Source organism: Macrobrachium nipponense, chromosome 44 (assembly GCF_015104395.2).
Source record: "Macrobrachium nipponense isolate FS-2020 chromosome 44, ASM1510439v2, whole genome shotgun sequence".
Lineage (NCBI taxonomy): Eukaryota > Metazoa > Arthropoda > Malacostraca > Decapoda > Palaemonidae > Macrobrachium > Macrobrachium nipponense.
Genome location: NC_087221.1, coordinates 20358851 through 20375674, shown reverse-complemented (window position 1 = coordinate 20375674; position 16824 = coordinate 20358851). Strand labels below are relative to the sequence as shown.

The 16824-nt window shown below is 42.6% G+C and overlaps 1 protein-coding gene across 1 annotated transcript in view; it reads left to right on the top strand.

Moving 5' to 3' along the window:
• Positions 1-9213: 9213 nt before the first annotated feature.
• LOC135204070 (charged multivesicular body protein 6-A-like) overlaps positions 9214-16824 on the top strand; it is a 71501-nt gene continuing 63890 nt past the window's right edge. The window contains exon 1 of the mRNA XM_064234052.1: positions 9214-9451. Within this exon, the coding sequence (XP_064090122.1) occupies positions 9389-9451 (63 nt within the window). The 5' untranslated portion in view covers positions 9214-9388. The remainder of the gene's footprint in view (positions 9452-16824) is intronic.

Below are 16824 nucleotides of genomic sequence, written 5' to 3'. Positions count from 1 at the left end.
TTTGGAAATGGAAAATATTATTTGGTTTTCCGCACTCCGTAGACTAACCTTTGGAAGGTGTGTCCAATTTAAATTTTACGCCTCGCTAGATTATTGCACAAATGTACGAGCGTTACATTCCCGCCTTGTAAACGCGTAAATAAAAGTCCCAGACTTCTCTTTCTATGGCTCAAAAAGTGACCGGTAATTATCCTTCGCTTTCCTTTGTAAGTCGCAGAACCAGAACACAAAAATATGAACAAGAACATAAATTATATATACACATATACTTTACTTCGTCCGTGAACAAACATTTTTGACGTTATCTCATTTTAATGCTGGTGGCAGAGGGGACGCACTGGATCAAGATAAAGAATGTGCCGCAGTGGCCAGAAATTTTGGAGCTGTTTTCAAACCCGTTTTGCTAATTATTGGCTAAGTCATTCCCGAATCACTATGCTCCTTTTGTAATGTAGATGGCAGCTTTCAAAGAAAGAAATGTGTTTATTCCTATCAGCAGTGTCAATAGAGTGTCCTTAAGTAAATAAATTATTTGAAATTTATACTAAGAACAATGTCTACTCCTTGCTAGAATTCTTTATAGAATTAATAAAAATATAAACATGTTGGCAATAGTTGAAAGATTTGTCTCTGCTTATTTCTATTTTGAGAAAAGCCAAAATCATGACAGAATCCATGTGTCGGTGAAAGCGCAAGAAGGAAAATGAAATGAAGTAAAAGAAACACAACAACTTTTAATTTACTCACTCATTTCTTGAATGGATGAACGACTCCACGCAAGTAACGCACGAAGGTTCGGAGCGTCCTGGAAGCGCGCTCTGCATTCTTCTTGACGAACTGTAAAGGAATCTGGGTGATCGCGTGCAAGTTCAAGGCGAGCTGGTCATTCCTTCCGAGATGGACTAGTTCATCTTGTTAGTGGATCAGGATCAAGTTCAAGGGTCGATAGCGTCCGCGAAAGGTTGTTTTGCCATGGCAGTGAACTTGACCACGTCGAAGGTGCTCCAGTCGCACACACCATCCGGTAGTTGCTCCCGATATAGCAAAAAGTAGGTCTGCACAAGCGTGGCACCGGTCCAGTGAATAGCGGGATGGACCATTAACGTCAGCCTGAGTTCCTGGTCAGGTAAGTTTACGCTTCTCAAGTCCATGAAAGGCATCATATTATTTATAAAGACGGGGTTCAGGGCTCAATTTCAATCTGATTGTAAAAGTACACAGATGAAAAGATATTGTTCAAGCACAATGAATTAATTTCTTGTGGAAGCATACCGGAATCATTACCTTTCTTTTTTATCACTTTTGCCCGTTGATTAAAACTCCTTTCTAACCTCAAAATCATCGTTCTATTTTCTGGCTCAGTTATCGACGAACGAGGAGAATATTTCCCAAAGAAGCAAAATATTATGAAAACTTCCTCTATTCCAGAGCAATATTTAGCCCTTTTTTGTTATTTAATGAAAGTCAACATTTAAATGCTGTAAAAAACATAAATTCCCTATACTCGGGATTGTTACCTTTGTAATTACGTAAATGTCGGTTTCTTTTGCAAAATGAAAGGTTGAAATCTGCAAATGTACAATAGTTCCCTATTTGATCGCGAAAAAAAAAAATCCTTCCCGTAACTGAAATTGAACGCCTTAAATAATTATATGATATTTTGCAGCATTGAAAGTTATCCTGCTTCGTGCATGGCTCCTCCAAGGAAACCCCAAAAGCTTCCTTTCACAAACTCCGAAGAGCATTCTTTTTTTCAAGAGGCAGCTAAGACGTTTCCGTAATGTTAAGAATAACATGCCTTTCTCTATACTTCTATTCATTTCTCGTTATCGACTAATTCGTTCATATAGTGAAAAATAGGAGTAATAAGAGAGATGGTCGAAATTGTAAATCCTTACTCGAGGGACGCAATGTACCGTCCCGGTCAGACCTAAGTATCATCCATACCCATGTAGAATATTCTTGACCTGAGACGAACGTTTAAGCAGGATAAACAGCTCGAGATTAGCAAACAGGTCTATGTACCAGTACGTGTAATCTTGATGATTTCTACGACGAGCCGTTTTTGCTGCAATATGAATCAGCATTTTTTTCATGAAGCTGAAACTGGCGCTCATGATTTGGGTTTTGATTTGAGTCTTATAAATTCTATGAATGTTGGCTGTTGTTATGACTATTTTTTTCCGATCCTATGAGTCATTATATAGATTCGTGGTCAATGGATATTGTTCGCAGATCGAGCCAGCTTCCACAGCGATACGTAAAGATCCTGATGTTGTATCGTAGTCCTCATCAACTCCGTCATTTTTCAAACATGTAAAAGTTACTTTACCCTGCGCCTGTATCTTTCCCCTTCCACAAAATATCTCCTGTCCTTCAGAAATAAAATAACTTTAATCACACAACAGAAAAGGAAAGTCCTTAGTATTTCTGAATCACACAACACATGTGGCGATTCTTCACGCTTCAAGAAAAAGGAAGGTTTTTGTGTCTTGGGGGAGTTGATTTGTCACTCGTCTTGGGATATTCTTCAGATTATTCAACACTTTTGAAATATATTTTGTGATAAAGGTTTGAAGGATAAGATATTTATATGCATTAATGAACACAGAAGTGTTTAAACTTTTCACGGATGTACACGCATTTGTTGCCCAACAATGACAAGGATAGTATATATATATATATCTATATATAATAATCTATATATTATTAATATATATAGATATATATATATATATATATATTATATATATAATATATATATATATATATAAATATATATAGTATATATAATATTGTAATACTATCTCCAATTAATTTCGTGACCTTTAAAGTAAAGAAAATGTTTGTTTTGAGCGCAAAAAGTAAATTTTTGTTTTTTATTCTCCGCCACGGGATATTTTTGTATTTGTATTGGTATAGCATCCATGAGTTTTCTTTTTATTTGCCATGTTTGTAATTGGCCATTTGGCAGTCTTCGCCTGCTTGTGTCCTTTCTCGCCTGGCTCCCGTGGCTGCACAGTATTAGAGTTTGCCGGAATTTAACTCGCCAGTCTGTATTCGGCTCTTCTGAATTACGAAGGCATCGCGTTCTATGACTTCTATGATGGTGGACTTATACTTGTTGGAGGCTCCTTGTTTCTTGTAAAGGAGCTTTGTAACACCTGTCTTGCTTGGTCAACACTTGAGATGTTTTTCTTCTGCCTGTGGAGTCCCTTCAGCTGGAGGTTTCGGAAGTGGGTCTCTTGTCTCTCACCTGTCTGCGTGCCTTGTGGGAGGCACTCCTTGCCTTGCCTCGTCTGACTCTAATACTTCGTCAGTGCCTTGTGGGAGTCACTCTTTGCCCCACTTCTTCAGACTGCGTTCTTGTAGAAGGCGCCCCACCCTTCGCCTATGCTGGTTCCTTTATTGAGATACCTGCAGTCTTCCGCTTACGCCAGCCGTACTGTCTTCGAAGAGTCGTTACTTTGCTCGCTGATTAGCTTACTGCTGGTAAGGGCCTAATCACCTTCAATATATATATATATATATATATATATATATATATATATATATATATATATATATATATATATATATCTATATATATATATATATATATATATATATATATATATATATATATATATATATATATATATATATAGATATATATATATATATATATATATATATATATATATAGATATATATATATATATATATTTATATGTATATATATATATATATATATATATATATATATATATATATATATATATATATATATATATATATATATATATATATATATATATATATATATATATATATATATATATGTATATATATATATATATTTTATATATATATATATATATATATATATATATATATATATATATATATATACACTATATATATTTTTTGACGTCGCTAGCCCGTGCTAGCTCTGGAAGCGAACCGACACATCAAACCTTGCGTTGACTCGCTGGTAATCCCGGGGGGCTACAACTGGGCAGCTTGTGCTACCATTAGATTATCATGGTTGCTGTATGGTAAGGGTGCCGAATTTTTGTAATTATCATGGTATGTTTTATTATTAGGTTTAATTAGGTGTATTGTGTGTGTTTTTTTATTAGATTCAAGCTGTGTATAGGGTTAGGCTTTTAGTTATACGTTAAATATCTTATTCTGGCCAAAATTCACTTTTCGGGATCTTTACTTTGCAAGATTTATTATTATATAATATAATAATATTGAAACTTTGTGTATTTTCACCAAGCCTTTTGTATACTATTTGTGTCCGGAATTCCTTCACAGGTGGTTCCACCCTCTGGGTGTTAGTTTATTCATTGTGGTTCCGGCCACTTTAGAGCGGATGAAAGAACCTTTAAAAAGTATTTAAAGGTAACGACTAAAGGATTCGTTACAGTATGTATGTATGTATGTATGTATGTATGTATGTATGTATGTATGTATGTTTACTTTACGCACTTTGTTGACTTTGGTTTTATGTACAGCCCTCCACAGGGATGATGCTCTCTCTCTGGTGGGTCCTTATGCGTTTTCTAAATAAGTTGCTTCTTATATTTTATAATTATTGTCTGTTCGTGTTTTCTCGTCAGTATCGTAGCTCCTGAAGAATGGGAGAGTCTTTATTCTTTTTTAAATTTGCTTCTTCTTGTGTGATCTTCATTTCAGGCAGTAGCTATTTTGTTGTATACTAGTCTTGGTGTGCAATGGTCAAATGCTTTCTCAACTGACTTACAATTTGTTTTAGGTTCAAACAGCCTATATGCTTCACTTGCATGTCTGGTCACAGTATTCATTTCAGGGCCTAAAGAAACTTGGGCAGTTTCATAGATATGTTGCTTTACCATATCTTAGTGCTTTAAAGACTGTAAGAAGTATTTTATATTCCAATCTTGATTTTACTAGGAGCCCATGTATGTATGTATGTATGTATGTATGTATGTATGTTCAGAGGTAAGCCACCTTCTCCAACAAAGGTTGGTGCATCTAAAGAAAAAATAAAAGGATCACTACCACATACACCCTGTATGTGGTTGAATAGTGAATTTCCTTGAGCAGAAAACTTCCTTAATGCAAGCTGCTTCACGTACTTCTATTTGTTAAAAATATTAAAGGTAATCTTTTCTAATACTTTCATTCCCTTTATTGCGCATCTGTAACCCACAGTTTTTCATTCTCTTAATATGACCTAGCCACCTCAAGACAGCGTATTATCTTTTCCCTACACAAAACTTTTTACCTCTCCTTTAAATTTTGACACTTCTCACGCTTTCACTCCTCATTACGCATTATGCTCACGAAAAAATCATCTTAAGCGTTTCCAAGCTTCCTCTTTCATATGCAATCAGCATCCAGACTCCACTTTCATACATTTCCACCAAGAAGCCTTTTTCCAGATCCGGGTCTCTCCCAAATTTAATCACTTGGTACCTGCCACGGATGATATTTTTTTTCGCGCGATCCTGTTAACAGCATGAAGCAAAAACCTCACTCTTCGCAAGGTGAAAATTGTATCGGCAGTGTTTCATGATTCTTTTTAATGAAAATTATTTTAAAAGCAATAGGGTTATATAAACACACTTTCAGTCTATCAGACCAGTGGCCTTTGTTTCCCAGCTTGCAGCATATTCTGTCTATTTTTTATTCTGAACGTCAGGGATATTGCAGACTTTTCTAAGTTTTATTTTATTTTTTATGGCAAGCTATCTCAGATTCACCTAAATTCAGTTATTTCATATAAAAAAAATAGCAGCAGGTTACAGTTGGATTACTGTAACAACGAAAGATCTGCCTTACAGTGCTATAGATTTTAGTCTATCTATAAAGCCACTTTGACAACTCACCTTTCCAGGTAATGGTGGAACCTCCCATTCGGATGAGAGTCAGATCAGCGGGAGATGTGATACTCCTTAAAGTTACTGATATCCCTGCTCAAAGAACAGTGAAGATTTTGTGTACAATTAACAAGTCACAATGTTAACCCCCACCCTTTATGCAAATCGACGTTGAAAGATGATGTGATCTTGCTTGTTCGCCCCATACAAGTCGAAACAAAAGACATACATGTCAGGTGACACGATATCCACTTGAAGAGATGCATGTAGTCATACCAATATAGACACTGACACGTATTCGGAAGAGGCATCTGAATTGGTAGACTCGAGGGATCATGAGTAGATGGTGCGTGATTATTTCCCTATGGGGGCTTAATTTTTCCCTTCTTTTTAATGGTTTTGCCTTGGTCAGTTGAGAAGACGTTGAAGGTGTTGACGTTCAGTAAGGCATTCCCGTTCTCTCGATATTTAGAGCTCACATATACGTACTATATACCAATATCTGTGACTTCGTATTCTGATAAGGAATGTGGAATGCTTTGGTATATCATTCGTTGTTGGGATTTCTTTAACAAATTTCTTTAACAGATTGAGGAAAGCGTGTGCTGTTTATTTTTACTGTATGGGAACCGACACAAGAGGCACCGGGGTCGATTCTAGATGATCAACAATTACAGATAGATTGCGCGTAGGATCGATACAGCACTCTAACATCTGAAGAATTTCAGATGTTATATGAAGGGTTTCATGGCGTCATCTGAGGAGGGGACGGGAGACATATCCCCCACTCTTTATTCAGGGGGAGGGGGGCAACATATAAAATTTTTCCATAGGTTCGTGGTCATATTAATTGTTCATTTAAATTTTGACTGGCGTATCCCATTGTTTACAAATGAAGTCGACAAACGCGGCCAACGACAACGCTTGCAGCAGTTGCCCTTGAGTTTATTATTATTTTTCTTCCATTCTAAGCCTTTGATTTTCTTATGAGACATCATTTCTCTACAAATATATTAAGTTTTAACATTAAACCTAACAAAATGGTAGCGATATGTTATAGACCATAAGCGATACACTGTTAGACAAGCGTCTTCCAACATATAACACATTCCCCATAATTTCGGTCAGGAACTGCCTTGCTAATTGATTGTTGGTATTTCACCTATCAGCCTGTTTACACTTCATGGCCTAAGCTTAAAGTACCGTATTTTAGTCAATCTGTAAATTGTGGACTCATAAAACTTGTTGACTGACTAACACTGATAAGTCAGTATTCCTTTTCCCTTAATATCATCCATACATTCATATTTGTCATTAAATTTCTCGGTGGGGGCCTTACTACTGCGCCCGCCCGAAGCCCCCAGCTGAGCTGCATAGGATCGCTTTACTCGCTCAGATTATACAACCGTATAATTTTCAGACTGCGCCCCCGCCCCCCCCCCCCCCACCACCCCCGCCCCGCCGACCTACTTGTGGAGTTTGGACATTTCACCTCCATCTGTTTCCAGTCTGTGGACGTATCCTTAGAACGTTTTAGTATACCACATAATATATAACATAGAAAACGCTAAAGAATGTAATAAGAAAACGAAAAACCATTCATGGTAAAATACTACATATACCCTTGCGTACACGTGGGGCATGGAAAAGGGGGTAGAAAGTAAATGGCAAAATTAATAATTACGAATCACATTTTAATGACTGGTAAAAATCGAAGACTGCTACAGCGTCCTGGTTCTTGCCGGTCGCCGAACCGACTAGCTATTCACTGTCCTTTGTTTATGTTTTAGTATACTATCTTGTTTCATTTGTTTATATTGATGGATGTATCTAAGCTGATAGCAGGTCCATCCGCCCCAGTGACGATGTTCCCCAAGTTTATTCCCCCCATAAGGGACACATCTACTTGTGGGGAAATTGATGTGCCCACAACCAAGTCGTTGCTCCGCAACTCTCATGCAAATACTATAGTACATAAGTTGACTTCGGATCAATGGCTGAACGAATAATTTCAAACAATTCGACCCAGCCAAATGAGGTTACGAACGAATAATTTCAAACAATTCGACCCAGCCAAATGAAGCGCATCCAGAGAAAATCATATAGGACACTCCAGTTCCGTTTGCATAATTGCTGGGATAGGTAGTACTACACTAATGGAGATCTGTCGCCAATGCAACTGCTTGTCTAATGTTCCTATTTTGTACCGTTCTAATCTTTTCATCCTCTCCTTTTATTTAGAGGTTAGTGTTTACAATATTTTATATAGTCTTCTCTATTTCATATTTAGAGGCTCTGTAGAGCGCCACTATTTGTGATAAAGAATAAAGAATTTAAAACTGTTATTACTACATCCTATGTGTCTAATAACTTTATCTCCCAAATTGAGTTCCTTTAGAAAAGGATTTGTGGCACAAGAACTTATATTTGTCGAATATGCAATATATAGGTTTTCATGACGAGTATGTAATAAAGAATTTTTTATATATGAAAACTATTTTTATTGCATCCATTGCGTAATATTCTTTTTTAAATGTGAGTTGCGGCGCAACAGCTCAATAAATATAATGAGCAGTTGGGGCTCATCAACTACCGACGAAGTAGATCCGCCCCATCTGGGGCGAATGGATTTGATACTAGGGGTGCGGTAGTAGTCTTCAGTTATACCATATAATTTAGACATTTTCTTCCATATTGGGAGTTTATCCTTTTGTTTTAGCATTGTTTTATCACTTAGGATTATTCCACCTTTTCTTCAAAACCTGTCATTTCTTTAAATTCATCATCATCACTGCCTCCAACGTCATGAGACTTTTCATAGTGCTCGTGCAAGTAGGTCTGGCGGAATCCAGCTCAGGGTAACGATTAGTCATGACAATGTTCTGGCCAAATAAGGAAAAAACGCGGAGCACTTATAGTAGTGTACTACTCTTTGAGGTATGGTTTCACTGTCATATTAGGTGTAGATCATTCCTGTTCCAATGTCTTATGGGTATGAATCTTTCAATATTTATTCTCATTTATTTCGCTAAATATCTTCCTAAGACACTTCCATCTCGCATCTGGGCCCCCTCCCCCTTCCTCTCTAAATACACACATACACACGTGCTCACACATATGCTCATCTTTGTAGTTAGGCTGTCATACTATATGTTTTGTGTCTAGTATTATTACTAGTGAAAAGTAAAACATTAGGTGCGCATTTCAATACATATAAAAATAATGGTTCAAATCTGCATATTCTAAGACGGAGAGATAATCAGAAATCTCGAATCGAATGCCTTTGGACAGTTTCAGGTTTTGCAAAAGAATATTTATTCATGTCACCCCTAAAATTACGTTTTCTTTGAACACGATCTTTGTTTACATTATATCAGCTGACTTCACAAATCTACATCACGTTGAGTGTGTTATTCGCTCTGTTAAAAGCATCAATCAACGACGACAGACGATTAAAATCATCTTGTTTATTCTCCATATTCTTGAAGAGTGGTTCGTGGAGTTATCACAGCGTAAGGCTAACTGTCACAGTTCAAAGAATGGGACACATATTTTCTAAGAAGCCTACCAGTAAAGTGACGGAGCAAGATAAGGCCGTACTGGTTAGTAACCTCACGCTGTTTTGTAGGATGACAAAGTTTTCCTTGATTGTCAGTTTTGCGTGTAGTCTTCTGCTGGACAATTAAGCCTCTCAGCCAAACCTGATGCTAATTTCCACAAAGGAAACCAGACATGTTGGCTTCTAGTAGCTACCTAGCTACTAGCTACTATACCTAGGTATGGTAGCCAACCTCCCATACGCTACGCGGTGACACATGAGTGTGACCATACTTTAGCTTATAACGGTAGCTACCTACCTAGGCTACTCGGTAGCCCATAGGGCTAGTGGTAATTCTAAGAAAGAGTTGTGTCCCTTCCAAGTCACTAGCCTATTACTTAGATTAACCAAATGTTTTTTACTGAACATTAGGTAGGTAGGGTAAACAACCGAGTGGATTGGCCAACTCACCGACTACCGCAGTTTAGGCCACCCTCCGAAAAAGTACTTTAACACGTCCTGACACCAGAGATGGTCATCAGTCATGAGTTGTTGGTTGTGATAACAGGAACTCAAGACCTCTAATCTCCTTTCGAAGTAAGTATTTTCTCCAAAGTTAGAAATTAAGGCCATATTTTAAGATTCAAACAGAGGCTTATGAAAAGTGTGGCCAACGCAGTGCACACTACCTCAAAACGCTTTCGAAATTTTTACTTATTTTTTAAACTTTTTTACTTACTTTTAAAAAAGTTTAGAAGATTGACCCCATTTCGATGTTTGCAGAGTCGCTTGTGTCAACAAACTTCCCATTTCCTGTGCTAAATCCCCACACCACTTGTACCCATAGACGCTGGGGCACTTTCATCACAACAATCGTAAACCCGACCTCTAACCAGTACTTATTTGTACCTATTCAAGGGGACTATGGCATTCTTTGCGGCATTTTGCGCTTTTCAGTTGTTTATCAGTGTTGTCAATTGGTATGTGTTTACCCTCCAACCTTACACAAAGCCGGGGAAATAAGTGAAATTAGCGTATCTATTTGTAGTATATATACATAGGGTAAAACACCAGCGACTACCAACCCTTATCATGGTGTACAGGTCTTATTCACTCGATATTTAAATGGTGAAACAAGAATACAATTACAACTCCAAGCATACTATTCAAAAGATTGAAGTTTCGTCAACATAATGTGATATATGAAAGCCCCATACGAACTAAAATAAGCATGTGACGCTCTTCGTAAAATATTTTTTCAAGGCAGTTTTGAAATCCAATATGGCGGCTACCGTGGGATGTACAGGTTTTGAACAGTGACGAAAATCATCTTTCCCAGCAATCATTTGAACAATGTTAGCATATGTATGTAACGTTTATTGATCTTATTCAAGATTGCAGTTGTAATCAGCACAATAAAACAACATTTTGTTGCCTATATTACTGAAAGTATGAAACTTTTTATTCCCAGGGTCATGGTTTGTTTGGACTGAATTCCATTTCTTACCTTGTAATCGGTGGTTTTTATCCTTACTGCCATCACAACTGAAACTCCACAGTGCTTATTTGATTGTTATTATACACATTTTGGTCTCAGTTCACTCCACATTGCACTTTAAACCCGTTGCTGTTGCTGGTTCCTAGCGCGCGCGCGCCACAAACACAGTTACGGACAGCAGACGACGAAACTGCAAAGTTTTATTCCCTAAATTGTTTACTTTACTCATATTTAGTTTAAATTTACTTTGTTATTTAAAAATTTTAATTGTTCCGATACGTAATACAAACCATCGGTCCTTTAACAATAGGAAGTGCTAAGCGGCAGCTGGAAACGGTCGTAAGCTTCGAACAAGGGGAGAACGGTAGTTAACTGCTTGTCCTAATCGTGCGCGCTGGCGGTAAACAAATCACTTTTGCTTTCGGCCGCGGGTGTGAAAGGACGTGTTCGTCATCGCTCTCTGCCCGCTTCATCGTCGTATGCTTTTTGTTTGTTTATATTGTGTTTTCTACTAATGGTTTGTTTGACTGAAATGAAACTGTAAGTACTGTTTTCATTTTCATACTTAATTATGAACCCTTGAATTATGTCTCGGTGCCGAGGGCGGGCGCGCTCGCGCCGAGTCATGTATTTGGGCGAAGTGGGTGTAATTGAAAAATGTAAGTACTTTTTTCATTATATTTTTGCCCTGTGCGTTCGTTACCGAGAGTGTGACTGCGCTCGGCACGAACTTTTAATTTTTGTATAATACAATGCAATGAAAGTGGATTCGCAATTGCAATATTCTTTTCATTTTCATTTATTGATTGCATGAATTTAATCTGGATCAATTTTCGTTCTTACCCGGGAATTGATCCTTACGATTTTTATGTGAAATGAAATCGCAAGTGCAGTATTCTGTTTCATTTTCATATATATTTTTATGATAGCATCATATTACTAGATCAAGTTTCCGTTCTTACTCGGAATTGATCTTTTCTCCTTTAAGTTCTATGAAGTGAATCGCAAGGGCAGTATTCTGTTTCATTTCATATTACTTTTCACTGCTGTGCGGGGGTGGGGGAAGCGAAGGTCTGCCAGGAAGTCGTCGGAAAGCTCTCCCGCGACTCCCTTGGTAGCCGATTCTTCGTCTTCCTTCCTGCCCCCCGCTCAGCTTCTTCATTGTATTTTGTATTTGGGGTCTTCCTTGCGTTCGGGGTGGGGCATGTCTTCCCCCCGTGCGTGAGGGAACCCCTCTTACTAATCTATCTATGTTACCGCAGGTGCTACATCCGTGGGAGACGACCTTGGATGTAGATGTAGATCCTCACGAGGTTTGTACTCGTTGTCGGGGGCGAGAGTGCTCCCGAAACGAGCCCTGTGTAACGTGTATGCATTCGTCAGAGGCGCAGTGGTTGCTGTACGAGGACACAAGTAAGTCATCGGTAAAGTCCAGTGACTCCTTTGGTAACGGACGTCCAGTTTATGTAGCTCGGGGTACTTTCCGTACCGCTCTGGGGGGGTTGGGGTTCTCCCCCTGCCCCCCAGGCCAGAGGGTAAAGCCCCGCCCTCTAACTAACCCGACTGTTGCTTCCGCAGGTTTGCCATCAGCGAGGACGACCTGGAACAGGTGTGGGAGTCGCTGGGACTGCAGGGGTTGATTCAGCGGTTGGCGGGGTCGGCAGTGGTCACTCATGATACGGTGGTAACCACTACAACAACCACAATCTCGACACCAGCATATGAGATGTCACCGCACCTGGTGTACACACCACATGTCATGTCGGTAACACCCACGGGCTACAATCCAGAACCAATTCCTGCCGTGCCAATCAGGACGGTGCCACCGCCACCTGGGTTCTTTGTATTGCCGACCCCGGACTGCCGCTGCCCAAAGAGTACCCCCCTCGACCTGCCGCCAGTGCCGAGGATGACGGTAGCTGCCGACAGGACGCCTGTCCTCTCCTGTGGTACCTGCCGTGCCTGCCGTACCTGTTGCTGTCCCAGCCGCTCATTCCCTTTCAGATCAGGTGCCTGCTGCTCATTCACTTTCAGATGTTCCTGCTGTTCCTGGACCTGTTCCTGTTGTTCCTGCTGTTGGTGATGCTGTCACAGTCTCAGGTCTTTCCGGACAGGTGCAGTCGGGCCCTGTTGCTTCGGCAACTGCCCCGGCTCCCTCCTGGATGGAAGACCTGACGTCTGTCCTGCGGAGCCTGGCGAAGAAGAAGAGGAAGAGGAAGAAGGTGTCGTCGTCGTCTTCGTCGTCTTCTTCGTCGTCCGCTGCCTCTCCTTCCCCTTCGACTTCTAAGGCCAAACAGCCGAAGAAGAAGAAGGTTGCCTCCTTCCCCCCTAAGAAGACTCCTTCGGGATCTTCTAAGGGCCCGGCTCGCTCAGGCGAGCTGGGGAGCTCTTCTGCTGGTCCTCCTGTTTCCTTCGGGAACGGGGCCCGTCGCTTCTTCTGCAAAGAAGAAGTCGACGGGGACCAGAGGGCCACCAGCCTCGGCTGGTGCGTCCTCACCGCTTGGGTTGCTAGCGGGGTCTGCCGCTAAACCAGGTTCCGTCTCGGCCGCTTCTCGTTCGCGAGAAGCACCGAGTGGACGCTCTTCCAAGAAGACCGTCCAGCCAAAGTTTTGACGCCCGAGCTCGCTCGCCGTCAAGACAGCGGCGCGGAGCAGAAGACTGGCGAGAGTCGTGCACACGACTCTCGCCAGGCCAGTGGTACGCTCTCGGCAGCGATCAACTGGCTGCTCGGGCTAACGTGACGGTCGCTGACCAGCCACGGGTTGAGGCGAGGAAGGAGTCCCCGCGGCCGCCGGTACCAGCCACGGCTGGTACCAGCGACTCGACGCGTCCGAGAGGACGCTTGGCGGTCTCGACGCGACACAGAGCCTAGCAGGTCACCCGTCCGCCGCTCCCGATGGGACCGGGCGGAGACGGTGACCAGCGGCAGCTCGCTGACGCTAGAGATCGGTCTCGACGTTCTCAGCCGGGCCAATCGCCCCAGGCGAGCGGTAAGGCTAGGCCTGCTGCTCGACCTGTCACCGCGGGTTGACGATCAGCAGCAGCCCTCCACGCACGCTGGTCCTGCCAGCGAGCGAGGGGGGAGCGTCAGGTCTGCCTCTCCCATAACGGGTTGAGGCGAGGAAAGGGTCCCCGCGGCGGTCTGGTACCAGCCACGGCTGGTACCAGCGGCTCGACGCGCCGAGAGGACGCTCGCCGGTCTCACCGTGACAGCGAGCCTAGCAGGTCACCTGACGCCGCTCCCATCGGGACGGGCGGAGACGGTAACCAGCAACAGCTCGCCTGACGCTAGAGATCAGCGTCGACGTTCTCAGCCAAGCCTCTCGCCTCAGGCGAGCGGCAAGGCTAGGCATGCTGCTCGATCGCCTCACCGCGGGTTGACGATCAGCAGCAGCCCTCCAAGCACGCTGTCCTGCCAGCGAGCTAGGGGGGGAGCGTCAGGTCTGCCTCTCCTGTACCTTCAACCTCCTCGGGCTTACGCCGGGAGGAGCGAGGGTACCTATGATTGATCGCGAGAGGTGCGCCGCTCGCGACCCCGCTATGACGCCGTATGGGACCAGGCACGGTTCTAGGACCGACCAGGACATACGCGCAATTAGCTGGAGGCGACCGTCAGGGGTCTGCCGCTCTTCCTCCTTCTGAAGGAGTAGTATCTAGGGATCTGTTCTTGTTGGAGGGACTGGACGGTCCTACTCCGCAAGACGCGGTTACTCCCGAGATACAGAGGAATTTGCAGAAGTCATTAAGCTGATTCGTCAGCATAATGACCCTGCGGAAGGATTGCCGCTCCCACCAGCAGAGCCCACGTCTCTGCTCGAGTCGTTTTGGGGCCCGAGAGGGAACCCAAACCGACGGTGGGTCTGCCGCGATCGGAGCTTGCCGATTCTGTCTCGAACCAGTGTCTCGTCTCCGGACAAGAAGGCTCTCTCAGTTCTGGACCGGTCGATCAAGCTACTTCCACCTCCTCTACTGCGACAGCGGCGTTTTCTACGTGTCTTCGGACACTGTATTTAATACTCCTTCGGTCCTCCTGAGAGGTTTCGACCTCGACGAGGACTGGAATGAGTCGCAGGACGGTATCGGCTCTCTCCTGTCAGGTGTCGATCAGCCCCACCCAGACGACGTTCACAGTGCGGCAGACCCTTACCTACAGTGAGAGTTCGTAACCCTCCGCGGGAAAACGTTTTTCTCCTGACGATACGTTTTCCCATACTCTGAGAGGCCATCGCCGCAAGGCGATGGCTGCTCCTACTCTTCTCCAACTGCTAGTTCCACTGGGAAGGCGAGCGAGTATCCAATTCCTTCCCCATTCCCTCTCTCCCTTACTGCTACGAGGGAAAGGGGAAGGATCTACAGAGATTCTTGTCGGATCCCACGTGCGGGTGACTGCGCTACCGGGGGGACCTTCGGGTCCTACCTGACGTAAGCCCCGGTCGTTGAGGAGGAATCCTGCTCCATTCTCGATTTCTACGGGAATCGAGAGGACCACCAGCCGATATCGTTTGACGAATTCGGTGGGGGTTTCGCAGACTGCTTAGAATTTTACGGAATTTCTAGCGCATTCAGAGTGTTCGAGTTTTTTACGATCTTCAAACACTTACGCGAGACCACGGTCCAAAGTGAGCGAGACGAGAATCCCCCGATATGTACACGATAATCGGGAACCTCGCCTATGCTCGAATTCCTGGAATTTCTAGCATTGTGAAGAAGACTGCTGCTGAAAGAAACTATCTCACAGTAGGCGACCAACCTGGAATAGAGGAGATTCGGACGGGAAATATCCAGTTTGGCTTGTTATTTTTTGAACTATCGTCTTAGTATTCTGTTCACATTGAAGCTTTCCTTCGAGGAAGACTTCTCCTTCACTCTCTTTGATAGAGAACGAAGGTGGTCGATCTCCAATCCTTATTTTGTTTTCTTGAAGGAAAGAATTTAGGATGGAGATCGTTGTTCAGAATCCTACAAATATACTACGTATATTAACCTCGCGACCTGATTCTGCTAAGCAGTTGACTTGTCCGAGGGGTAGGCGCATATCCTAGTTATTCTACGGATTGCGACTTAGACGAGAAGTATTCTAATTGAACTGCAACTCGGGGTTGCCTGCAACCTCCCAGGAGTTTTCAGTTTCAATTTTATATACTTATGGTTTTGTCACGACAACACCATTTCAACTTTTATATTTACCGAAATTCGTTTCGCCTAAATATAATTGCCGAGATATCTTTTATGCTCGGTAGTTTCTAGCCGAACGCATTCCTTCGTGGAATAATGGATTACCTGGCAACTCAGGATGACGAGTCAGCAGGCTCAACCACTGCGTATTGAACTGCCTCATAGCAGCTCAGTATCAGCTGGGCCTCCGAGATTCACGGTCATGTTATGTCTCCTCTCTCCCCTGCTTGATTGACTACCGAACCGTATCTCTGCCTAACAATCATGGACTTAGGCTCTCTGATTAACGGGGATTCTCGCAATAATGAAGGACCATCTACTGCGGTGACGCTGGATTCCATCGCCTTCGACATTGCGAGAATTTTCAACAGAGATATCTCTTGGACTCTTTCATCTTTCTGTTTACCGCACGGTAACAGAAGTCTGTACAAGTCTCCCGCTGCATCGCACTGCGATAATGCGAATGATTTTGCAGACATCTGAGTTTGTCTTCAAAATATCTCGTATTCGTAGGTGTACAATTGTTCATTGTTCAACCCGAATTACAAGATGTGTCAGAAGACATCGCCTACTCTCCGACCTGACAGCTCTACCTCCAAATGTTCAGCCCATGAGAAGCAGTTCTTCAGGCGGCTTTCACCTGTGTTTTCATTACCGAAGAACGCCCCAGCTTTCATTGCAACTACGACTTCTCACGACAGCAATGAAATAGCGGTAGCGTTTTCAGTCATTTGTAAGCACAGGTTATGAATCTTGAGATCCTT